Here is a 26,873-nt window from a genome sequence, read left to right as displayed (position 1 = left end):
AAGTCATTGTTTACATTTTGGCTACTTGGGAATTTCTTTAGAACAGTGATGACAGAAATCTTGTTTTAAAAACACAATAGTCTCTTATTTAAATTATTGACCTTTATATGGTTTTTTTGTATATAGCATGTGACTCATGAGCGAGCTGCTCTGTTGCCATCGGATGGGGGGCACTCGTATACATCAACAACTGTCATCTCAAAATAATACATGTTTCTATTTTATAGAGGCACAGAGCAGCTAAACAAGTTTTTCAGGTCACACAGCAGCTCTTCTAGTCACACTTTAGTAGTTCAGGCCTCTAAGTCTTTTCTTTTGCCACTGTATCACAGACAGTTACCTTGTATGTGAACCCTAGTACAAGAATACTTAATTTCTAGTTGGTTAATAATGCGTTTGAAATGAAAAATCAACACAAGCTCTAAAGTGGTCGACCTTAATATCTAGGGGGTTGAAAGAAGCAGCATGGAGCTGTCTCCTAAAGACCAGCATAAGCTTTGACAGGCATTGTGGCATCAAGGACTTTGAAAACTGTGCTAAATACATTTTTAATTTAATAGCACTGAGTAAAGGAACCCCTTAAGGTTACAAAGATTAGGATGCTGGGATGCATTCTGATGGCCTTGATGAATGGCTGTTTATTTAGGTGAGCTGTTACAAGAAAGCAGCACCTGTAGAAAGAGTTCGGTGTCTGTTTTACTCCTCCCCTGGTGCATTTCTCGGTGAGGAAATCTGGTAGGTGCATGTTGGTGTGATGGGATGGAAGGTAGGTGCGTTTCTTCGGGACAGGCTCGGTGGCAGACGCATCTCCGTGCGAAGGGCTCTGGCAGCCTCAGCCCCTTGTGGGACAACACCACGTGCTCCCGGACGTCCCGCGTGCGAGCCCCGCCCCCCGCGCAGGGGCTTGAAGCGACCCGAGCGCGCTCCGAGGGGCGGGGCTTTGCTTGCCGGAGCCCAAGCCACGCCCCCTCGGCCTCCGGACGCCCCCTGAGACCGCCGAGCCCGTGAGGCCCGCCCCTTATGCTAATGAACCCCACGCCCCGCCGCCTGCCAGGCTGAGCGCTGCGCAGCCAGCGTCCCACGGCCGTGAGGGGGCGGGGCCTCATCCCACACTACCCAATACCGCGCGGCGTGAGCCAGCCCCGCCCCCGCCCCGCGGCTCAGCTGACTGCCCGGCGGTCACATGACAGGCGAAGTCCGGCGCGGCAGCATGGCGGAGGTGCAGGGGTAAGCGGGGTGGGTGCCAGGCCCTGCGCTGAGGGGGAGTCTGCTGAGCCCGGGCTGGGCGCTGGGGCGGGGGCAGCGGTCGCGAAGCAGCCGGTGCTTGGCACGTTTCTGTAGCGAGGAGAAAGCCCTGCTTCACCCGCCTTCCAGGAGGGGCTCCGCGGAGAAGGAGCAGCCCTGGACCGCCTCGCATCTGCCTCCCCGAGGGCTGCCGCCACGGGGTTGTTGGCCTGTCCCTGGTCTGCTCACGTCTCGGGGCAGAGCATCACTGGGCAGTGGCGCCCTGCAATCAAGTGACCCCCTCAGCAAGGGGATGGGGGCTTCCAGCTGACATGATGGGCTTGACACACATGCTGGAGCAGGGCACCAAAAGGCCTGGGTCGTGTGTGTAAACCACAGGCCTGCCCCCTCCTTCTTTAGCCTCCTAGCTTCTGTAGTTAGTTCCTTTTACTTGTAATGAAAACCTCTCATCTGTTCTCCTTCAAATGAATGGTGTTAGAAAATGCGGGGGTTGCCTTCCTCTGAAGCATGGGGCATGGCCCTGTACCTGGTGTCTCTCAAGTGTATATCGACAGCATTTAACAGAAACAGGATGTTGGCAGCTGTGGTTCTCCCGCTTTACCTGCACCAGGTTAGGGTGTTAAGCCTGTGTCGGGTCAGGGTTGATGGTAGACTTATGCAGAGTCTAGATTATGGTTTGCATGGGGTGGTATGGGTAGGGAAGATCCTGCCTCAGGCAGAGGGTTGCATTAGCTGACCTCTGGGTCTCCTTTTCAGCCCCACTTCTCTATGACGAAGTCAACAGCAGACTTTGCACTGCAAATGGATCAGCCTATAGGCAGGAAGATTAGCAAGCTATTGATTTAAGGTGGCTGAGGTTTTAGATTATTATCATTAGCAATGAGGAAAATATTCTTGGCTGTTTTACTGTGTGTATTTGCAGCATGGATACACAGTAGCTGCTTTTGCTGTTTCCTTTGGAGAGTTAGATTTTCCCTTTCTCACATGGTCATAATACTTGACGTGGAAATAAATGTTCTTAACAAATATTAACTAGGATTAACTTATATTGTAGTTTATCTCTTAAAATATATTGTTAGTGAAGAAAGGTTAATCTGTTCAGAAGTGCTGGCAGTTTACTGGCAAGAAAAATGAAAGCAGAGTAGAGAGGCACCTTTATAGACTAAATCAGAGATTCTTAAGTTTTTATTAGTCCAGCTTTGCTTCATCAGCTGTTTTATGAAGGAAGCTTCAATCCTGGCTACTCCATACGAGTGGAATGTTATGTGTGTTTTACAAATAGGCAAACTGAAGCACAGGAAGGTTAAAAGACTTGCTGGGAAACAGTGGAAGACCCAGAAATACAATAGGATTCTTGAGTCCTGCTGGGTTTTTTGATAAGATCAGATAGATCCAACAGGAACAAAATGTAACATTTCTGAAAGTATTCAAACTTCAGATAAGCTTTGAATGTCAGGATGTCTATGATAAAAGAAAGAGGCACTTTTAAAAAAGATTATATCTTCATGCTCTTAGCTGCATTCACTTTCAGTATGGTATTGAGTATAAGGACCTCTTGTTCTAATTCTATTATAAAGTCGTGTTTTCACTGGTGTGGACTGGGTGAATGTTTACATGTCTCTTGCAATGCACATGAAACAAATGCTTGGAGATTTGTCTTTAGAAAAAACAGTCCTATTTTAATTTTATGCAAGTATTATATTACAATAAATATGATCAATGGGACTACTCACATTTATTTCTTAGATTATAAAATCAACAGAATTACGTGGATATAAGTATCTGTAGGATTAATGACCAAATTTATCCATGTAACTTCCCAGCTCAGTAGCATATATCAAAAATATCCAATCTTGTCAGGAAGTCGAAAGTCATTGTAGCAAAGCTGGTTTTAGGTCATCACAAAAACAGCTCTTTTGGTTTTTGAGCTGTTGGTGTAAGTACGTAAAGATCAAGTGAGTTTCATCTGCCTATGAGGTACCACTTAAGTGGTAAGACAGTCAACAGACTGCCATGTCTGGTGTTTCAGGGATGTCAAATTCATCCAACCCATGAGGTGTGCAGGGCTGAGGCTGAAATGGGCCCACAGGTTGGCTCTGTGTGTCAGTTTCAGTGCATGGGGCCAGTACAATGCGAGTGTGCAAAGCACATGCCAGTGGCGTATGGGACCAGTCCAGGGTATATATTGGATGGAGCACTTATACTGGATTGGCCCAGCTTTCTTGCTTCAGTGCACAGGGCCAGTCTGTGGGCCCCGATCCAGATGGCTACTGGGTCTAGTGTACAGGACTGGTCCAGTGCAGGCATCATGTGCAACATGTGTCCTAGACCAGCCCCATGTGCAGTGTGCTTGCTGGCTCCAGTCCCAGGTGTATTTTGCTTGTGGTGCACAGGGGCTTGTCAGAGATGCATAGGCAGCACTGGAATGACAGGGCTCCAGAGGCCAGATCTGCCATGCCCCTATCTTTGATACCCCTGCTGTGTCTGAAATTCCTGTTTAGTGTTGCATTCCTAAATGCTGCCGACATCACTTTTCAGTGTCACTGCTGTTAATAGAAAATCAGCCCTAAGGGCAAGCAGGCTGCTTTCTTGGGGGTTCTTATGTAGCCTAAGTGGGGTGGGTTGGGGGGGAAAGTGATGCATTTGAAGGTGGAAAGAAGACAATAGATGGGGCATGCATGGAGCCTGATTCCACTAATTTGGGCAACACTTTAATGGATTCTGCTCCTATTGTGGTCAGCCTGTCTAGGCTTCTGCAGGGTTGCCTGTCATTGTGGTACCTAAATGCCGAGAAAAGAACAAACAGAAGAAAGAGGAAAATAAACAAAAAGACCACACCAGGCAATTTGTTGTATTAAAAAAATTCAGCCCCTTTCCCACAAAACCAAACTTTTTACTCTGTATAATTTTCAGTGTGGACATTTGGTATCTTGGCTAGCAAGGTTATGTGAGTTCATGCTGTGTACTCTATAAAGTGTTCAGGGAAGAATTTGAGCTGCTGAATAGAACTTTGCAAGAACTGCTCTCCCCCCACCGCAAAAAAAAAAACAAAAACAAAAACAAAAAACAAAAAACCCCCAACATTTAGCTCAACCTGCTGTGTCCTACAAAACTTGCTATGGGAATCCAGCATTTTTAGCTAATAGCATTCTGTTGTCAAAGTCACAAAATAAAGTTCAACATAATAGTATTTTTGGAGCACTGTTTCTTAGCTGTGCTTTTCAGTTCAAATTTTGATGTCAGTTAATCTCTGGCAGGGCCACCTAATGACATGATGGTGTCTTTTAGGTACCACTGTGTCCACAACTTTGCCCTCATCCCCATAAAATGGTCCCGAAGTGGTTGCATTTCTTGGATTTAAATGCATTGGCGGACATGTTAGGTTGCTAATAAAGGATGTTTTATTAATAAATTAGACTGAAGTTTCCAAGTATTGTTGTAGCCTGAAGTAGTTATTTCAGTTGGAGCTCGTCCTTGGTAGTCAAAGGTCTGAATGTGATTAAAAAGTTAATCATAATCGCCATTAAGTTTTAAAATGCAATCCTAACAGCATCCTATCAAGTCCAGGTTGTGGGGATATGTGCTGATGAGGGAGATGATCAAACATTTTTTTTTAAACTGCAGATGCAGCATAAAGCCCTCAAGTAAAGGTTAATGTTTTTCCTTTAAGGGGAAAGTGTGAGCCAAGCTGCGCCAAACACCTGCATTTTTTCTTGTGCTCTGTTGTAGTGGCTGCTTTACCATGCCAGCCTATAATGTCATAAAATCATAAAAAATGAGGGCTGGAAAGGACCTCAGAAGGTCATCTAGTCCATCCCCCTGCTACATCATCCCAAGCAAAGCTTTGTCTAGCCATTCTTAAAAACCTCCAAGGATGGAGATTCCACCACCTCTCTGGGTACCTTTCCAGTGTTTTACTACCTTTCTAGTGAGAAAATTCTTCCTAATATCTAACATAAACTTCCCTTGTTGCAGCCTGGGGCCATTGCACCTTGTTCTGTCATCTGCCACCACTGAGAACAGTCCGGCTCCAAACCCCACTTCAGATAGTTGAAGGCTGCTATTAAATCCCCTCTCAGTCTTCTCTTCTCCAAACTAAATAAGCCCAGTTCCCTCAGCCTCTCCTCATCGGTCATGTGCCCCAGCCCCCAAATCATTATTGTTGCCCTTTGCTAGACTCTCTCCAGTTTGTCTACACCCTTTCTGTAGTGGGGCCCCCAAAACTGAACACAGTACTCCAGGTGTGGCCTCACCAGTTATGAATAGAGGGGCATAATCACTTCCTTGAACTTACTGGTAACACGCCTACTGATGCAGCCCAGTATGTTGTTGGCCTTCTTTGCAACAAGGGCACACTGCTGGCTCATATTCAGTTTATTGTTCACTGTAACCCCCAGGTCCTTTTCTGCAGAGCTGCTGCTTAGCCAGTCAGCCCTCATCCTGTACCAGTGCATGGGGTTGTTCCGTCCTAAGTGCTGGACTTTGCACTTGTCCTTGTTGAACCTCACAAGATTTCTTTTGGCCCAGTCTTCCAATTTGTCTCAGTCACTCTGAATCGTAGCCCTGCCCTCCAGTGTATCTACTGCTGCCCTAAGCTTGGTGTCATCCTCAAACTTGCTGAGGGTGCACTCTGTGCCATCTTCCAGGTCATTGATGCAGACATTGAACAAAACTGGCCCCAGGACTGATCCTGGGGCACTCAAGCCATTGATTACTACCCTCTGAGCCTGATGCTTCAACTAGGTTTTTACCATCTATTAATCCATCCCATACTTCTTTGGCTTGCCTGCCAGAATGCTGTGGGAGACCGTATGAAAAGCCTTGCTAAAATCAAGGTATGCCACATCCACTGGTCTCCCCATGTCTACAGAGCCAGTCATCTCATCAAAGAAGGCAATCAGGTTGGTCAGGCATGATGTGCCTTCTTTTTCCCTTTGTCCGTATGAACGTGGTTGTATATTGTGGTGTAAGAGCATCTGAATAGGTCTCTCTGTATGCATGCCCTCTTTTTCCTATTATGCTGATATCAGGACAAATGAAATTTATTAGAATCTATGCTAGATTATTTTCTGTTTCACAATCACTCTTGGTCTGAGTAATCTTGTTTGGACTATGTAAATTTGTTATATAGCCCAGCATGCATTACTGCAGTATAATACAAAGCAGGCTCTAACCTGAAAAGCTAGCCCTTCACTTCTATTTAAAATTAAAATGTTGTAAATCTTAAAAATACATCTTGCCAGGATTGTGCAGACTTGCTTTACCCATTCCTATGGCTGGGATTATTCTACAATGAAAGCTTAGTCTTTTCTTCACTTGGGTTGTGTCTCACAGCTAGTGAACTATAAATCCCTAAACTTATCAATAATCAGGTTTGAACTCTGTGCATCATGTGCTGAACTCCTAGATAATACTATCCTAAAGTCAGATTAGAGAAGATTTGTATTCTATCTTTCACCTTCTAAAACTATTTACACTGTTATATCAAAGTGTTATAAGCAAGTAAAATAAAAGAATTTTATTAGCTTTCTTATGCTGTGCCTGCAGTAAGAAATCATTTGGCTTAGGTTCCTGATGATAATGTCTTTCCTGAGTTTGTTCTACATAGTTATAAATCAAAGGTTACCTTTCAGACTTGTAAGTTTCCATGAAAGCCAGACAATAATTAATACATGAAGGCACATTGCTTTAGTACTTTAAGGTTAACCTGGTTCAATTTTTCTCATCCTAGCAACAGTTCACCATAGGAACAATGTAACTGAATGCACTAGTATCATCTCTCTTAAAAACATTGTATCTGATAGAAAATGACCTTCCAGCTGCTAAGAAGAATGTCTTCAATAAGCTGACAGGAAACAGGTTGAACTATATTGAACAAGCTGAACTTAAATCATTGGTTTTTATTGTTAATACTACAGATGAGTGCTGTTGTGAAGCTCAAGATCACTTTTTCTTTATTGTAAATATAAAATGGATGAATACTACCTCAGATTCTTTTCCTTCCAACTGATGAAATCACTCCTATAGTAAATTAAAACCAACTGCAACCATAATGTCTGGAGCTAAAACTCTAAAATATGTAATTATGGATTCACCACAACTAGATTATGAGTCATCATATACATTTATAGGATTTCAAATGCTTGAATTACTTTTGCCTCTTTTGAACAAAAGGAGATCCTCTTGGTAAAATAGTGAGTAGTCAAATAAAAATAATTAATTTAGGCAGTGACATAGTGCGAAGATGTAGTTAAAATCTTATCTAAACCATGATAGATCAACTTTATGTAACACTATATTTTGGGTGGACTGATTCTTTTTAAAGAATTATATCCCTAACGTAAACATAATTCAAACAAATTGAAGTACTACAGAAAATTTGTAAAGGATTATAGCTAGGATTGCTTATTTATAATTAATAGTATTAGTATTAATAGTATTAGTTTGTGGAAATTGACCCAGTTCTAGAGAAACATCCAGTGATTGTACAGTAGTATTTAGGATTGAGAAGGGTTGCTTGCGTTAAGTCCACTCTCCTGAGTTTTCAGCTAATTGTGTGTCCAAAACTGTCTGCCAGATGTCTACACTGACCTGTCTTGCATGCCATAAATGCAAAGAGTGCATCCAGATGAGTGCGCATGTGCTTCTTGCAGCATCCCAAATCAGTTTGAGATGCTGCAAAAGGCGCACTGCGAATGAAAAATGGGCTCGAAATTTGATATCTGTATATCCAGCTATCAACCCCCCCAAAAAAGCCTAGGAGGGGAGGGGGATCAGGAAATGAAGCAGGGCATGGCTTGAGGTAACGTGGAAGCTGGTCCTCTGGAGAGATGCACTGGTTTCTGGCCAGAGTGTCTCTATGTGCTTCTGCTACCCCAGCCCCTGGGGCACATACCCTTAGCATGCTGAGGCAAGCAGAAGCACAGCAATATATAAACCTGTTTTGTGTTAATCTTACTCTTTGGTCTTTTTTCCTTTCACTCTTCCTTTCATTTCTGTTTACAAATCTAGTCTTTGTTCTCTTTTAATTCCTCTGTCCTTTGGATCTGGTCACAATTCTGTTTCCTTCTTTGGGCCAGCTGCTTTTTCCTTTTTTCTGTGCCATCCCATCAGTACCTGTTCCCCCACCACCCAGCATGCTAAGTTAACTCCTTGTTTCTTCCCCCCCTTCCATTAATTGGTTGCTTTCTTTACCTTGTTTCCATGGTCACAGGCCTACATGGTTTTTCCTTCCTTGTCTGAAGGTCTGCTCATCTCACAATCTTTTTCTTTGGCTGATGTCTGTGCCGGTATTTCTAGCCCTTGGATATTTCACTCTGAGCTCCAACATGTGATACTTCATGCATTTAGTAGGTCACTGGTACTCTGGGTTTGAGTCCTGTAGGCCACAAACTTTGGGGAAACCAAGCTTCAGGCACTAAACTTGGGGACACTGAGCTTTATTTGTGTCCCCTCCTATCCCCCCATTAATTTTCTCTGTGCAAACAGTATGCATGTATCAAAAACATTGTCATTTATGTGTACTTCTGCTGTCTTTTTCCATTCTGTCACTGGTTGACCTGCTGTAGCTTTCTCTTGATGCTGCATAGTATTTGTTAATGTAATTTTGTCAGTATTAACATAACCTTTCTGTTTTTTCAGCAACTCATTTTTTCCTGTCTCTCATTTTTGCTCTGTTATGGCATATCTTTCAGGGCTGGGCGAAGCTTCGGTCTCTGATTAGATTCAGCAGAGATTTGGCCCAATTTGGTGGCTGGATCTCCAAATCCGAATCGAATCAAAGGACCCTATAATCTCTCTGAACTGATTCAGAGAGATTACAAAGATTTGGAGATTCAGACCTAGACACTGCTTTAAATGTGTTTTTTCTATATACCTCAAGGTACCGGGCAGCTCGTGAAGGCTGCAATGCTGGGGCGGATGGAGCGCCCCACAGGAGGGGGTGTGTGTGGGGGGAGTGCTCCCCAGCGTGCTCGGCAGCAGACCTGGAAGTGGATCAGAAGCACTTCCAGACCACTTCTGGCTTTGCCGCTGAGCATATGGAGGGCCCCCCTGTGCTCCTGTGGGACGCTCTATCTGCCCAAGCATTGTAATGTTCGCAAGCTGTGCTGGGTTCCTCAAGGTATATGGAAAATACTGTTAAAGCTGTGTCTATCGCCGAATCACTGATTCTCTGAATCCGCATTGAATCTTCAGATTCGGATTCACCGAATAGAACTGAGGACAGTGATCTGAATCAACAAATTGAATCACTGTCCTCGATTTGGGGCAGATTTGGGGCGCATAATCTTAATATCTTTGCAGCCTGACATTATAGTCATTTTGTACATCTTTTTTTTTTTTTTTACTTCTAGTTTGTTTAATAGTTTATTTAACTAACTCATGTGACATTTTATGGACTAAAACTGAAACCATTTATACGCACTGTTACATTTACTGTTCATATGACTACATTTTTAAAAATTATTTCAGTCTTTCTTTCCTAAATGCCACATACAGTAGTGAGTAGAGAAAGAGAGATCCACTCATGACTTCTATAGCCAAATGAATGTGTTACAAACTAATCTTAAACGTGATTTAACTTTCCTCTCTGTGTTAATTTTAAAATAACCCAGTGCCCCTCAGTGATATTTCTAGTGTGTTACCTTGTGACAGTTACTGATTTTTAAAACATCTTTTCTAGACCCTGTTTTTGGCTGGGAAAAGAAACTTTGAAAGTGCCAGCAGCACTCTTTGCCCTGAACAGAAAGCGGCTGTGTGATCGACTGAGGCAGAATAAGGATGTCCAGAAGAATTCCATCGTCCTGTTGCAGGGTGGAGAGGATGCCCAGAGATACTGTACTGATACTGGCATTGTCTTCCGCCAGGTAAGATTTAGGCTTTATATGCAGAAACAAAACTTCGACTTGCGCTTTATCTCAGCTGTTCATTTTGCCTCTTCATTTAACTTCTCCTCCCCTTTATTTCAGAAGTACATTTCCCTTAGATTGTTTCACTCCACCCTTGTTTAAAGAGTTTTGCTCCCATGTTGTTTCTGGTAGAAGGTTATTGACTAAATTCTGAATTAGCATGTTTTTGATGTTGGTTCTCTGGGACTTGGGGCTGTTCTCTTCATGTTGAGCATAGAGAGCCTATTTCTTTTGATAGCTTATGTACTCTTTCTCTGCATGTTACCCAGTTTGGTTTCAGACCTGGTTGAGATCTCTAGGCATGACCACACTGTGGATACCCAGTAATAATAATGAACTTAGAAATTGAGCTGTTTGTCCTCAGACTAACTTAGGCGTTATGTCTGTCCTGGGTCACAGAAACTTTAATCTTCTGACTGTGACCTTAACATTTCATTAGGGGTATAAATTCTAATGAAACCTTCTTACTGCTGCTGACATTTAAAGATAATCTAACTAATAGGAGTGTGTGAAACGGGCTGTATTCAATTCGGATTTGGCCCAAATTGGGGGACAGCGATTTGATTAGTTGATTCAGATCATTGTCCCAATTCAATTCAGCCGAGTCCGAATCTGAAGATTCGATGCTGATTCGGAGAATCTGCGATTCGGTCATAGACAGAGCTTTAAATGTTTTTTTTCTGCATACCTTGAGGTACGAGGTGCGGCTTGTGAACGCTGAGATGGTGGGGTGGATGGAGTGTCTCACAGGAGCATGGAGGTGCCCCTGCGTGCTTGGTACCCCTGCACCCCCCTTGGGTGCAGACCCAGGAGGCACCAGTCGCCAAGCTGGGCAGTAGGGGGACGGTCCCCTGCACACTCAGCGGCAGACCTGGAAGTGGACCAGAAGTACTCCTGGTCCACTTCCAGGTCTGCCACTGAGTGCATTGCGGACAGCCCCATGCTTCCATGGGACAGCCCCATGCTTCCATCTGCCCTAGCATCTCAGAATTCATGAGCCTCAGGGTACCATGAGGTATGTAGAAAAAACGTTTTAAAGCTGTGTCTGTGTCCGAATTGTTGAATCCCTGTGATTCCATTCAGAGAGATTAAAGGGTCTCTTGATTTGATTTGGATTTGGAGATTCGGCTGCCAAATCGGGCTGAATCTTCGTGGCCGAATCTCCACCAAATCAAATCAGTAACCAAAGCTTCGGACGGCCCTACTAACTACCTACCAGTATATACTATCACAAGTTAGAATTTACTACAAATGTTTGTATCTACACAAGACGTTTACTGCGGAGTTGTCTAATTAGATCGTGGTAAAGTTTCAGCATCTGTGTGTGCATCCCTTTTTGGATGCAGGAGACCAATTAAATTTGCTGTAAGTTAGTACTCGTAAACACAAGTAAACACTGTGGCCGCATTCTTTAGTGCACAGCAAATGCACGTGTAGATGCTGACAGGGCTGGCTTGGGGAATGAGGGTGTTTCGTTGCAGGGAGCTGCCTGCTGGCCAGCCCCACACTGGAGCACCCTCGTACCACAGCCAGCCCCTCGGTAGGATGTTGACTGGGGACGGAGCAGCGTTGGGCTGAGAGACTGACTCCCCGGGCTCTCTGCCAGCCACCCAGCTCAACATGGTGTGGTTCTGGGCACATGCGTAAATGTGGCACCCAGGAGCAATAAACTCTGGTGCAATATGTGCCAGAGTTTGTGTCTCACAAATTTCATGTGTAGGTGTGCTGAGTATCATTCAAAATTGACTTCCAGAAGCAACTTTACAGTTCTTTGGCTCAGGCCACAACCATATCACTAGTTAATTTCATGCTGAGCATATTGGGGCTAGTCCTCAGAAGGAGTTCAGCGTAATTGAATGATTTCAGTTAGAATTTAAGCTTAGTAGGTTATCTTGCTACAGGCTACTATCTTCTGCTTTGCCAGTTACCAAATGAGGTCCAGATGGGTCTCGGGAACCCCACCCTGCATCCAGGGTGGCGAGACTACCTCCTTTATCGGGTCCTCAGCCTTGTCCTCCCCGAAGTAGTTCCGTCCAAGACTTTGTTCTTATGACCTTTATACCTTTCTGTCTCCTGTCCCCATGGCCCCTTCCAATCACATGAAGCTTCTAGCCTCATCACCTTTTATTGGTTAGATCATCTCTTGCCGCTAAGCAGGGTCACCTTGGGCTTTGCCGTGTTCCCATTTCCACAGCTGTTATTTCTGGGTTTTTTTCCAGATCCATTAGTTGCTGAAAGCAGTTCCCCTTTTCGTATATTTGGCCGATCAGCAGATGCATTAGGTCATCACCCTGTGGTTTCTGGGTTCCGCAAAACTGACCCCCCACCTCCAGGCTGCCAGCTTGGCCTCCTCCCAAAGGCCTCTTCAGGATGGGCCTTACAGTTCATTAGGTGGCTGTGCCCTTGTTTTTTAGGGAATGATGCATAGTTCTTATAAGGTTTTACTATCCTTTCCTTTCTCTTCCTCACCATTTTTGTCATTTCTCTTTGCCTCCTTTCCAAGTTCTGTTCATTTCTTTCCCAATGTAAAATAACTTGACTTAAGGGTTATGGTCACCTGTGCTACGTTTTTTTTTTATTGCTGCTGCCTCCTTTCCAAGGAAATGTGCTCTGTTCCTTTCTATTTTGTCCAAAACTCTGCTTCACCTTAAGGCTATGCCCAGAAGACATAATAAGCCTGTTGTTTTTGCTTTAGTTTGGCTTTTCCCCCACCTCATCTGACCATTTCATTTTGTTGTCTTTATGTTTGTATCACTGAAAAAGTAATTACCGTCTGAAGTATTGTGTAATCTGAAAAAGAAAACAGGTTTCAAAGCAAAAGTAATTTAATTTAAGTTACAGTATTTGCTGAAATATAAAATGGGGTCCCTCTCCCCCAGTCAGCATGGGGAGTAACACCCCTGGTTTTATATTCACATACCAGAAAATCCCATTAAATACATTATCTATCATTAAACTGCTGCTTGAAGCAGCATTTGTTCAGTCATGGAAACCAGCTATGAACTTGACTAAATACAGCCAACACTGAGCATGCCTGTAGAACACATGGCCCATATTGGACAACCATACTGATGGGAACCTAACACAAGGGGCAGGCTTCGTGGCTGCAGCAGGGCCTAGCAGACCTGCAGTTTTCACCCCCCTCTGCCCCAAGATGGGTACAGTCCCACAGACACCCATGACACAAGTTTTGCCTGTCAGCAGCTACAGGGGCAGGGCCCCAGAACCCAGAAGCCCTGCACCTATCTCCTTGACAGCTGGCAGGCTTCAGCAGGGGCTAGCAGGTCTGCAGCTTTCACCCTGCTGTGCCTTAACACACAGAGTGTCACCCATGTCACAAGTTTTCCTTGTCCGCAGCTTGAGGTACAGTTTCCCCCAAACCCCTCCACCTATCTCCTTGAAACTTGGCAGGCTTTGTTTCCTCAGCAGGGACTAGCGTGCCTGCAGTTTTGACCCCGCTGTGGCTTCACACGTACATGTGACATGAGTTTTACTTTCAAGACTTTGGGGTGCAATTTCCCCAACCCCCCTGCACTTATCTCCTTAAAACTTGGCAGGCTTCATGGCCTTAGAAGGGGCTACCATTCCTGCAAGATTCATCCAAATCAGGGCACAGAGTAGGCAATTCCTGCAGTTCTGTGTCTAAAGTTTTATAGGCTGTTTCGATCTTCCCCATTAAACTTTGAAACAGCAAACCCGTTTCGATGGTTACAGGGGTGGGCAAATGAGAATAGGATGGGGTTCAATACTGATGAGTGCAGGATGCTGCACTTGGGCAGAAGAACTAGCAGCATACCTATAGGTTAGGGAACTCTCTTCTCGAAAGCACAGTGGCAGAAAGAGATCCTGGAGTCATTATTGATTCCAAGATGAACATGGGCCACCAATGCGAGGACATGGTCAGTAGGGCTAACTGCATCTTGTCGTGTGTCCAGAGATGCATCACAAGCAAGGCCAAGGAGGTGATCGTCCCCCTCTGATATTGGCCAGGCCGCAGTTAGAGTACTGCATCCAGTTCTGGGTGCTGCACTTCAGGAGGGATGTGGACAGAATTCGGAGGGTCCAGGGGAGGGCCGCTCGCATGGTCCGGGGATAGTAGAGCAGACCCCATGAGGGGAGGCTGCAGGACCTTAACCTCTTCAGCCTTCACAAGAGAAGGCTGAGAGGGGACCTGGTGGCTGTCTATAAACTTACTATGGGGGACCACCGGGGAATGGGAGAGACTTTGTTCCCCCAAGCGCCTCCCGGAGTAACAAGGAATAATGGCCGTAAGTTGTTAGAGTAGGTTCAGACTAGACATCAGAAGGCACTACTTCACAGTCAGGGCCTCTAGGATCTGGAACCAACTTCCAAGGGAAGTGGTGCTGGCTCCTACCTTGGGGTCTTTAAGAGGAGGCTTGACGATTACCTAGCTGGGGTCATTTGAGCCCAGTTTTCTCTCCTGCCCAGGGCAGGGGGTCAGACTAGAAGATCTGCAAGGTCCCTTCTGACCTTATATCTATGAATCTATGTTTCGAATCAGAACAAAATTTGAAACAGAACGCTGTTAACATCGTCAAAAATCGAAATGCTGGTTGAAATAGAATACTGCCATTTCGCACAGCCGTACTGAACAGGACCTTTCTTTCCTGTTTTGCCAGGATTACTGTTTCTTCACTAGCCTTAATTGTCTGGCAAACTTTACTATACTACTATTTAGATGAGGGGCACTGTTGCCCCTCTCAGCCTGTTGCATGTGATTGTGACCCTGCCCTGCAAGGGGTGGACCTGGACCAGGCAGCCCCATGCCTCACCTGCATATCAATTTTTGGAGGTGCTAATTAGCATGTGAATCCTTTGGGGATATCTGGAGTATACACACGTACTGAGGAAAACGGGGGGTTTGGGGTCACCCTGGCTTGAAATGCCATTGACTTTTCTGGGGCAGAGCCGAATGAACTATTCTGAGCCATTTGGCTCTGGACTGATATCATGCACAGTTGGCACTATGTATAAGCAGATATAAAAGTGTGTGTATAGAGTACCTGTGCTGAAACTTGTAACAGTTTGCAACAAGTTAACATGATCAATTCTGGGTGATCTGAGGCTGTAGGTACCCATAGCAATTTGCGTATATGCACAATACAAATTACTATGCGTGTTTATTCAAGGTCAAGTGTTTTTGATCCCTTGTTTAAAATTAACAAGTTTTCCTGTTTTAAAGTATGGGAGGAATGGGGAATGGGGCATGGAGTAGGCAATTCCCACAGTTCTGTGTCTGGCCCTGAGTCTGAGTTGTGGGTAGAATCAGACCCACAGCTGCCTTCTGTCCCACCTGTGCTTGCCCTCTGCAGCTTCTGCCCTGTTTTCCCTACTGTAGCAGTTGGAGGGGGAAGGATTTTAAGACAATCCTGTGATAATTAGATTCTATAGTTGAAAAATTGAACAAATTTATAAATTTTCCATATACAGAATCTAATTATTGGGGTGGTCATCTTATATTAGGGTTATCTTGTATATTTAACTAAATACAATATCATTAATCGATTATTGTCACTGTGCTGCATTCCATTAATGTCTTGGGGGGCTGGAGAAGTGAGGAATTTATTCTGTAATGATTTTTTTTTTTGTATTTTATTTAGGAATCTTATTTCCATTGGACTTTTGGAGTGACTGAAGCAGACTGCTATGGAGCAGTTGATGTTGATACTGGAAAATCGATTCTATTTGTCCCCAAACTCCCTGAAAGCTATGCGATTTGGATGGGAAAGTAAGGCATTGCTCCCCCTCCCCTCAATATAGACCATTTACATCACAATTTTGATGCAGCTGTTAACTGTATGCATAATGTAATCAGTTGATACCTCAGGTTTTGAGGTGATTTTAATAATAGCAAGAAGTGCTGGATTAACCACAGTGAAGATGTGGAATCTTCCGTTTAGTTACAGAACTAGGAATGTATGCAGCGTGCATTTCTAGGCTGCCCTGATTTACCTCAGCCCTAACTTGGAGAGATCTATCCTAATAGTGAAGAGGTAGCCCAGTATCTGCTTAAACCTGTTTTTTAGATTCCTTGCTGAGATTACCAGCAAAGAGATCATTTTGCAGTGACATGCTGTCTGAAGCATGATTTTTTTAGAAGAATGGAGCTAAATTTAAAGAACCTTATTTCATGTGTACCCAGTACATATAAATAATCAGACTATTTAATCACTTAGGCTGTTATATTGTTGAAGATGACAAAAAATTAAATTGATGCATAATCGCTGATGATGCTGGCTCAGTCATTAATTTATCATGTGATCTTTGGTAAATTACTTGATCTGTTTGCATTTAAAATAAAACTCAGTATAAAAGAATTCCAAGTGAAAACGGTGTTGTGAAGTTTCCTGTATAACATATGTATATAAGTACCTGCTGTCATGAAGAGCTGAGCAGTTTCTCTGTGGATTGCCTTGAGGCTTGTGAGCAGCTCACAGGCTCAAACCTTAAATTATAATTATGATGTGAGTCTGACATTCCTGTCATTTAAAGGCTGTCTCACACATGCCTCTTGTTTTGAATGTAGAGATTCAGGACTAAGTGGGGATGTGGTAGCTTTTCTGTTCTTTACTACTTTTAAGCATGGTGACAGAATATACCTTAACCTCCCCTACCTGGTTTCCCCAGTCAATTATGTACTGCTGCCTGCCTGAAGGCACAGAGTTAAATCAAAAAAGTCTGTAAAAAATTTGCTGAGGAAACCATGCAAGAAACCTGAAATTGTAGTTTATATAAGGGGTATCCCCTTCGCATACAACAGCTAGGTTTATAGCACTGAAGAGAAAATCTTCATCTGCAAACCTGGTAGGAGGGCTGTTTGGTCAATACTGAGAAAAAGGAATGGAAAGATGCTCATTTGTTTAATCATAGGACTGAAGGGCAGAGCAGGTATTGGGGTGAAAGAGGAAAGGTTGCCCAAGGTGTCGGTGGAAAAGCTGATATGCGAGAAGGGGCGCAGTCAAAGCCAGAGAGGCCCATGCTGTGAAACCAGGCACTTTCTCCCAACTCACTGGTAGGAAATAAGCAGCTTCTCCCTGAGTTATGGATAGAGAGTATGAGTAATTAGGTCTGGGTTAGGCAAGAACATGTACATTGTAAGATGATTCTCAGCATACTTTGTAAGGCCCTAAGAAGGGAGAAGTGTGCAGGCAGCCCAGGAGCTATCACAACATCAGTGCTAGGCATTTTACTAAAATGATTGATGCAACTCAGAAGTACTGCATGTGCATCTGTACACGTGCCTTGAATGCACGTGCACGCACACACACGTTTCTAGTGCTAATTCCCACTTGTAGGATATGTAGCATATGTATATGCTTCTGAGTTGCATCTTTCATTTTTGTAAAATGCTTAGCATTATTCTTGTCATAGTTAGTATTATGATAGCTAATATTAACACGCAGTACTAATTCCCACTAGAGTCTACAGCAGTTTGTTAGAGGAGATTGGCAAGTGGATCTTCTATTCTTCCACCCTTGCTATCCTAGTAACATGGGAGCTGCTGCACTTGAGATCCATCTTGCCTAGTGTTCTCTCTGACTGACCAAGTCCAGATGCTTCAGGGAAGCATGTGGGGGAAGTTGTTTTTGTTCCCATCCTGATTTCTAATAGGTAAGGCTTACCTTAAATCTGAAGCATGAAGATTAATATTTCCTTTGTTTTTCCAGTATTGGTAACTATGAAAACTGGGTCACCTTGATCGCCATATTAATGTTGATTCTGTTGTGAATCTTGCTGAGCTAGGAGTTTGGGAGTCCTTTTTCAAGAGTCTTAAATATTCTGGACTAAGGGCTACTGGTCCTTCCATTAGTTCATTTAATGCATTAGTCAGTAAAGCATAAAATCGCAAAGCTTTTATTTTAGAGCATAACAATGCAGTGCTCTTTGAGTAAACCTTTGCAGGCTTCTTTAAATGTTACTTAGGTGTTACAAACCCCCAGGCTTACCATGAGTGTGCTTGGAAGTGTGGGGGTGCTGAAAATGCTAATGCTGACATTTGCTTACAAGTCTGTCTCTTTGGATCTCATCCTAAATGGTGCTCAATGAGCACTCGAATTCATTTCGGCTCTCCCCCCTGCTCCCTCTGAGGGATTTCTGCATGTTAAAGAATCTAGAGGACTTTCAGCTAAATTCCTTCTTGTCCTGTTTTGAGTTGTATATGTGTCCATAATGTGCTCAGTTGCAAATATTTGGTCATCCATAAAACAGTCCTGTAGATTCCCATGGTGCTTGATTGTTTTTAATACTTTGGGGTTCTTGCTTTGAGCCCACTATATCTTTTCAGTTTGAACATTAAGATGTTATATTTGCAATATTCTTGCCAAGTAGGAAATATCCCTGTTTTGTACATGGGCTTTAAAGGTGTAGAGCGGGACCCTGAGCCTTCAGTTGCATAGGAAGATGCTTCTTATTATTTGCACGAATAGGCCTGTGGAAGTCAGTTGGGTTACTCATTCTTAAAGAGAGGGCTGGGGGAAGGATGTTTGCAGGTCAAAGTCAGAAAAGGAAGGTTTCTGCAGATCAAGTACTTGAACCCAGGCATTCTGCATCTCAGACTGGCTGCAGAACCAGGAAGCCTTTAGGAGACTAAGCTTTTCATTCTTTCTTGCGTGAAAGGCTTAAGCACCCGTCTTTCCAGGTTCAGACATAGTAATTCACATTTCTAGTAAAAAGTGCTCAAAACTTACAGCACTTGGGGTGTAGTGGCACATTTATATTCATTTTTTTTTTCCCCAGAATCTTAATAATATTTAGACTATGTCTGAGAAATTGTAATTTGTTTGGCTTCTAATGTTTACAATCTAGAATTGATTCTGATTTAATATTTTGAGCACTGAGGGTATATTGTTTTTAATTGGAGCTATTACTTGTATTTTAATGCTAATTTTGAGAAAAAGAATATAGTTGCAGCCAATTCCATATGCTAAACTGTGTCAGACCATATGGCAGGACATAGCTGCTGTCTTCTGAGAGAGTTTTATGTGTATTATTGTCTTAGAGCTGCCTTGGAACTGAAATTGTTTATGATCATTTTAGAGTCTGAATACTATTATCTGAAATGTTAACATTAAAAAGATGCGCATGTTCAGCAAGGTGTTAGATTCGCCTTTAACTGTCATATGTATGACATAAACCTTGTTCCCTAGTATTGGTTATTTGCTTGTTTGAAGGCAAAGCTTTTCCTTCTTTTCCTTGATTTACTTATTTAATTTTGTGTTCTTTTAATTCAGAGTAGTTGTTTCCTTCCCACACTGATCACAAGTGTCTATGAAAAGAAAAGCCATCTAGGTATTAATCTGTATCCATCTCTCATGTTGTGCTGCTGCAGAAAGTAGTATTCATTGTAGCACGCAGAGTGCAGCTGCCTCAGTCTAATGTTGCGAACTCTCATTATCAATTTGTTTGCTGAATTATAGATTTCTTAAATAAGATATTTTTATAAAAGTTTATTGTAATTATCCTCCCTGGCAGAGTACAATTGAGTGGGTTTTTTTTTTTTTTATCAACGCATCTTTTTGTTCTCTAGATTCTTCTCCCTACCCTGTCTGGATCCTGTTTGATTCTTGTTTTCGTTTCTGGCAGCCACTGTCATGTACCTTTTCTACTTGTCAGAAGGGTGGATGAATAACTCATTTGTGAGTCAGTAGCAGTTCTGCTTCATAAGCTAGTTGGCAGGGGGTACTGCACAGTGCTAGGGGTTGTGTTCTTTCCCTAAAGACTCAATTTTAAGTCAAAATTAGCATCGAAAGAGAAACAGCAAATGAGTTTGCCTTGTATTCTGTTTTGTTTATCTACTGCAGTTTGCCTTGAAAGTGCTCTTCTACGTGCATTTGAAAGGTACTATCAACCCCTTGATGAGGCCTGTCATTTAACATCAGAGAAATGTAAATCCTTTTCACCTTTGTATAATCCTCTGTAGTCTGGGGTCTTAAATATATCAGTAACATTTAGTGTCCTAGTCCATACTGGAAAGAGCTTTTAATTTGTCTCCTGGTGCATTGCCTTTTATATTTATGTAAGACAGGTTTGAGGTTCTCTACTGTATTGAGACAGAAATGTGTGGAGCGTATGAATCTTAATAGTCCCTTAAAATTCATACAGAATATCTGTATTGGCTGCTATGCAGTTCTTTTGTTTACTGGGCAAGTTTCTGTTGTTTGTAATGTTATATACAGGTGTTGCCCTTGTGTGGCTTTTTCACAAGGTTGAAGCTATTAAACCCCCTCTTGCTATACATTTAAGAAAATCTACATAAAGATTTGTAAGGTAAAATTTACTCCGTGGACAGCAGGACAGATAGACAAAGGAGAAGAAATTATCTTGCAAAATGAAACTTTTTTGCTTTTTTTCTCTTTTGGCCAAAAACAATAGTGTTTAAGATGGAATTTGCTTACAGTTGGACAGTGTTAGTTTACAAGTGGAATCATGAATATTATAATTACCCTAATATCACCAGCTGCAATCTTTTTCCATCCATTGTTTTGCTGCTTTTCAAGCTAGTGAGCTTTCTGGTTGCTAATGCAGTATCAATTAACTGTTGAAATATTGATGCAAAACTTTAATGGATGCTTTCTAACATTATCCTGATGCAGAACTTAAAATATAGTGAGTGGGACATTAAGTACAAAAATGTGATGCATGCAGAGGCGGGGATGATAGAGTTCATAAGTTAAAGGCTTTGAGGAGGCAAAAGGTAATGCTTGAATATCAGCGGGGTGGTAGAGGTAGCATGCTACTTCGGTGAAGCAGAGGTAACTGGAGTCTGGCTGAAACTAGAACAATGAAGTGATGTCTCGGGAAGGGTGAATGCTAATGAGGGTTTGTGAAAGATGCTTTTGCTAACAGAGTATGGACATCTGTGGCACTTTGACAGCATGGGTTTCAGCTATCAAGTAAGTACCCAAGCTGCTAGGCAGACTTGTACAATGAGGTTTTACTGTTGTCTACTTGAGTTAGTACAGGTAAGTCTACACATGCTGGAGCTGCACATCTCGATTGTAGTGTAGGCCTAGCCATAAAGTCTTAGGAAGAATTCTTATTAATTGCTGTTTGTATTGGGAATGAGAACAGAAGCCAGTATTGGGATATGGCACAATTTTGTGGTGGTTTCAAGAAGGACCTGTGGATTCACTGCTGTCTGAAGTGACAGCATATATACGGTAATTAGGTTGTCAGATCATGAGCATGTCCTAGCACCAGGATGGGCTGTTCCGTGGTTAAAGGACCTGTCCCAGCAATCCACCGAGGAGTGCTATCTATCATGCCATTGATTCCACCGCCTTGTTGTTGTCTTGGGGGGGAGAGTTTCCCAGGATGTCTTATATGAGTACCTTGTTTTTGTAATCTCTGATTTGAATGAGGTATTTTCAAAATTTCAAGCATAATCCATGGCTGCAAGCATTTTTGAATGTGGAAATGTATTGGTATATCTCTTAGTCAAGTTTGTGGTGGAAAGCTGTTAGGTGTTTTTTATATACTTAGGAAGAATTAAGTTGATATAATTGCATATCTTTCACAGAGACTTCAATTTTACTAATTAATGCTGCACCTGCCATTTACCTCTCCTTAATTATAAATGACAGAACTAGTCAGTGTGCTGATTAAAGCTATTTTGTAAAGTAAAACATACTGTACAGCAGCTGCTTTGTGTGGAGCACATGCCAAAATAACTTAATTGCCTTGCCATATATAAAGAACAGTTTTCATGAAAACAAACATTTTAACTCTTTCATGTTTTCACAGAAGTAGTGGATATTAAAAGGAGTCTGAGCAAATATTTATATACAGTTTTGCCTGATTTTTTTTGGAAATGTTAAAATACTATTGAATCATTTAATGTCTGAAGTGTTAATCTATTCAGGCACTCCATTTTAAATAACACAACTTCATGAAGAAGCTGTCTTTGACTGGTAGCTATCTTGATTCAGAATTATGCTGCAGCAGTATGTGTAAGCTTCAAAGCTCTACGGTGTCAATCCTTGTAGTGTCTAGCAAGCACTTGCACATCACTTTACCATTATGACTTCCTACATTTGGGAGCCTAAGTTGTCACTGATTTTTCAGAAATGCTAGGCACCTACAGCAGCTTCTACAAATTTCATAGATCCCATAGACATTAGGGGCTGGAAGGGACCTCGTGAGATCGAGTCCAGCCCCCCTGTATATGATACCTCATAACTCCATGCATACAGCCAATGGCAGATGAGAGAATGGGACTCTGTTCTCTCCTGGACTCTTACTAGTATAGAAGTTGCAACACCCCTCCCCTTGGTGCTGATTGGCAGAAAGGTCCCAGTAGGTTGGGGGGAAGTGAGAGGGCAACCGCCATCTTGTCTACTGCCCTTCATGTCACCTCACCAGCTGGCACCTTCCCTTCCCAGCAGCAAGGACTGCTGGCTTCCACTGGGGAGCCAGCATTTTATATGTATTAAGTTGTTTTTTGTTGCTGATTTCGTAGATTTCGTGGACAATTCCGGATTTCAGTTTCCATGAAATCTGCAAAACCGCAAATTAAGTAGGTCCCTACTGATAAATAGACTTATATTAACTAAATTATCAAGATACAAACAGAAGAACACAACACCACACTTTCCAGTGGCCACTTTACTGTTCATATAATTTTAACAAGAAATACACAATTTTGCAAGTTACAAGTTGTCGCAGAGCACTCAGGTGCCGTGTGCCTGAGAGCAGAAGACAGCTTGGGAGAGACCCCTAGTGGCAAGAAGAGGGAGGCCCAGCTGCCATTTACCAAGACAGCCAGAATAACAGTTGCTGGTTGCCAGGACAACCACTGGGGAGCCAGCTGACAGGAAGGGGCAGGGCCTGGCCCATATAAGCCCAGGTGGGAGGCCAGGAGGGCAGTTCCCATCTGGCAGCTAAGAGAGGAGGAGCTCAGCTAGAGCAGGCAGCGGAGAACCCTGACTGCGTGAGCAGCCCGTGGTCGCTGCTGGGTGTCGGAGTGTTTTCCCGGTAGGGATTGAATGTTGTTTGGCCAGACGGTCTAGCTTTTTATGTTATAGCCCAGGGGCTTTGTGTTTTTGTGTTTGCTGTTTTCACCGGAGGACTGGGTGAGGCTATTAGGGGTTGGACGAGGCCTCATAGGGGCTCCACGGTAGCATGGGGACCCTGGTGCCAGAGAGGGTGTGGCATTTTGGGGTGCACTGACCCCAGCCCCAGAGCAAGGGGGCAGTGGGAAGCCCCAGAGCGAAGGGGGCTGCGAGAAGCCCCAAGGAGTTAAAGGAGAGGGCCAAGTCACAGTAGGGCCCAGGTCAAAACTCCGTCAGTACCATCTTCGAGACTTGGGCAGCGGTGTAGGGAAGGAAAAGGAGCTGTAGACAGTGCCCCTTGGCACCGGGGCACATAAAGTGGGCAGCCTTCCTCTAATTACATCAATCAATTAAGATCAAGACATGGCAGGCGAGTAAGCGGGAGGTTGGTCCATGACAGGAGGGTGGAGTCACCAATAGAAAGGCTCCAATAGTGATACTCCTGTTACACAAGTCTTATCAGAACCTCACCCATTCCTCCCTCTACCCTAGAAACCATTTGAAAAAGTATTGTCACAGCTTCTGTACGGGTAAGGGTCAGTGAGAGACCTGAGTCCTATTCTCTCATCTGCCATTTGCTGTATGCATAGGGTTATGGGGTATCGTTTGCGGAAACTGCTGTAGGTGCCTAGAATTTCTGAAAATCAGTCACAACTTGAGCTCCCAATGTTTTAACCAATGTAGAAAGTCATAACAGCAAAGTGATGTGCTTGTTTCACATTACAAGGATTAACGTTGCAGAGAGATGCCTGCCTGCCTGCATCTTATTTAGTCTAAAACGTCTAAATAATAGTCTTATTTAGTCTATATCTTATTTAGTTTATATCTCCCTCGCCTCCTGCTAGACCTGTAGTGCCAAGGTAAGTATCCTTAATCCCTTCCCCCACCCCCCAGTATTCCTTATTTTATATTGTGAGAAGCAAGGATTTCTTAGGGTCATATCTTTTATTGGGCCAGCTATGTAGCTGGAATAGTTAGACAAGCTTTTTGAATGCAAGACCTTTTTCTTCAGGTCACTTTTATTTTATTTCATATTGGAATTCACTGCGCTAGCAGGAATGTCTGGTGCAGTGCACTGAACTAATCACATTTCAGTTGTATCTGTGAGTCCTGGGTTTTTTCTGAGGAAGCATGCCATCTGGTTTTATTCAAGGATGTAAAGGCTGTTTATTTGGAAGGTCAGTTGCAGACAAAGAAATGCCTAGAGGAGATTTTATGAGTGTTCCAGCAAGGCTCACCACTACCACCACTCTTTCACAAGAGGCCTTCCTGCTGTTTGCTTAGTGTTGTCCATTTCCAAAATTTAAATGTAAAAAATCCTAAATGGTAAGCCCTTGCTTTGAGGTGTTTATGTATATGCACTCTTGAAGGAAAAGTAAAAGCAAATCTATATAGTAGTACTCTTATCACTGTCTGTATTGCTCCATTTTTTCTCAGTTGCTGCTCATTGTCTACCTTTCTTATAGTCTTTCCCCCGCTTCTCTTGCGGCAAGCTGAGACTTTCCCATACAGAGAGGGAGAGAGATCTAAGATACTTTTTAGAATAATGCTTCCTAAAAGACCATAATCTAGGTAGATAAATAGGGAAAATCAGATTGTTTGGGTAAGGAGGAGAAAATATAGAGTAACAGGCAAACCTAGTGGGGAAAAAAGAGATGAGATCTGAACTGGGTAACGAGGCAAAAATATTCTCTTAATTCATTGTATTCCCCCTCTAGTCTTTACATTTAAATATCTGAACTTTAACTTTTTTCTCCTATTCCTTGAATATCAAAGTTCTGTGATCTCCTGAATTGGGAAGGCATCATGGTTCGGTGGAAAGGGCTTTGGGCAGGGAGGTGTAGATAGTGGTTTTGTTTCCTGCTTAGTGACTTATTGTGCAGCTTTGGGCAGGTCACTTTAATCACTGTGCCCTGGATTTCTCGTATGTAAAATGAGGATGATATTTGCTTTTCTTCTCGAGCTCTTTTTTATTTCTTGTAAATTTCTGTCAAAATGTCTAGTGCTATTTCTTTGTATACCAGCACCATGGAAGATGGCAGAAATGGATCCATCTTCTTTGACAGCTCTAGAAGTTGCTATAATACACTGTTGGTGTGGCATGCCGAAATGTGGGGGGGGTTCTGGGGAGATGCTTTTCTAAATAGAATCTAAAGAGCAGCGTTATGCTTCTCTGAAAGTCAGTCAAACATTCGTCTCAAACAAATCTAAAGAGACTGTATTAAGCCACAGGCAGTTCCTCTGAGGTCTCAGCTTTTCATAAATACCCTAGAGCTAAGAAGTGATAAGTTTTAACTTTTTGTTTTATCTATTTCTGAAGGATGCACAGATGTCCCCAACTGATGGGCCCCTATTGTGTATTATTCTGCTATAATTTCATATACGTCAAACAATTATCACATTATAGAATTTGGTCAGTCGTTATGACCAGCGTGAGGTGTGAAAGCCTCCTTTAATGAATTGTTTCTAATTCCTGTGTCGTACAGTCTACCAAGTCCAGAAATTGTTTATAGACTTGTATTATATTTATAGATGTTATAGATTTTTAGGGTCAGAAAGGACCTCAGTAGATCCAACCCCCTGCCCTGCTGACCCCAGCTAGGTGCTTGTCCAGGTACAGGAGAGCACCACTTCTCTTGGAAGCCCGTTTCAGATTTTTGGCAGCCCTCACCATAAAGAAATGTTTCCTAAAGTCTAATGTATAATGTATGCTCTCCATCAGTTTATGGCTGTTGTTCCTAGTAACCCCAAGGGGTGCCCTGGTAAACAAAATGTCCCTATTCCTTGCAGTTGCCCCCCCCCCAAATTTGTAGACTGCCACAAGATCCCCTTACAGCCTCCTTTTACTGAGGCTGAAGAGATTCAGGTCCCTCAATTTCTCCTTGTAGGCCCCTAACCATATGACTGGCTCTCCTGTGGACCCTCTCAAGGCTATCCACATCCCTCTTGAAGTGCTACTCCCAGAACTGGATGTAACACTCCAGCTGTGGTCTTACCAATGCCGCATAAAGGGGAAGTATCACTTCCCTGAACCTGCCTGTGATGCACCTTCTAATTTAAGTAATGTATTTATGTGGTCTAAGAGTCCTGTATTCTCTCTCACTTCTTACACGTAACTGGGTTCAGCCATAAGACCTGGCTACACTTGCAAATTTGATTACTTTGCCTTTTTTAGTCAGAAGCATCAGGCTGAACATTTGCCTGCCAATTCAGTTCCTTTTTGAGTCCATTTTGTTTATTGGCTTCTCAAAATCACACTTCTTGTGGGGTACATCAAAGCAACAAGCGAAAACAGCTTCCTTGCATGTATGTTTGTTAATCTTTCGCTTAAAACAAATGTAAAGAAATGGGAAAGCTCATTTTTACTGCTAATCAGTAGCTCGGCTATGAGCCCATTTAAATTATTTTATGTTCTGTATCTGCTGGCTTTTTTTCTCCCTTGTTTATAAAAGTGAAATTCCTTTTGGATGCAGACGTGATTGCTTCCCTTCTTTTTTCCTCATTGGACAAGGTCAAGAATGTTTTCTGTATCTTGCAAAACCTCCCATGTTGTTTTTCTAGCAGTTCTTGACACCCTCTTGTTTGGTTAACATTTTGCCATCTGTTAACCTCATGAAATCGTAAAGAGGGAGTTTATTGGTGAATTTCT

General features: G+C 42.9%; 1 protein-coding gene across 2 annotated transcripts in view; it reads left to right on the top strand.

The window, feature by feature from the left end:
- The first annotated feature begins 1,140 nt into the window (after positions 1–1,140).
- The window catches only part of PEPD (peptidase D), a 216,477-nt gene continuing 190,744 nt past the window's right edge, over positions 1,141–26,873 (top strand). For both annotated transcript variants that reach the window (XM_019535851.1, XM_019535849.1), the window contains exons 1-3: positions 1,141–1,227; positions 9,929–10,112; positions 15,776–15,903. In XM_019535851.1, coding sequence (XP_019391396.1) covers positions 1,184–1,227; positions 9,929–10,112; positions 15,776–15,903 — 356 coding nt within the window. In that variant the 5' untranslated portion in view covers positions 1,141–1,183. The remainder of the gene's footprint in view (positions 1,228–9,928; positions 10,113–15,775; positions 15,904–26,873) is intronic.

This window comes from Crocodylus porosus, unplaced genomic scaffold, assembly GCF_001723895.1.
Source record: "Crocodylus porosus isolate Cpor-Errol unplaced genomic scaffold, CroPor_comp1, whole genome shotgun sequence".
Lineage (NCBI taxonomy): Eukaryota > Metazoa > Chordata > Crocodylia > Crocodylidae > Crocodylus > Crocodylus porosus.
Note: the sequence above shows the minus strand (reverse complement) of the source record. Positions and strands in the feature narration are given on the sequence as shown.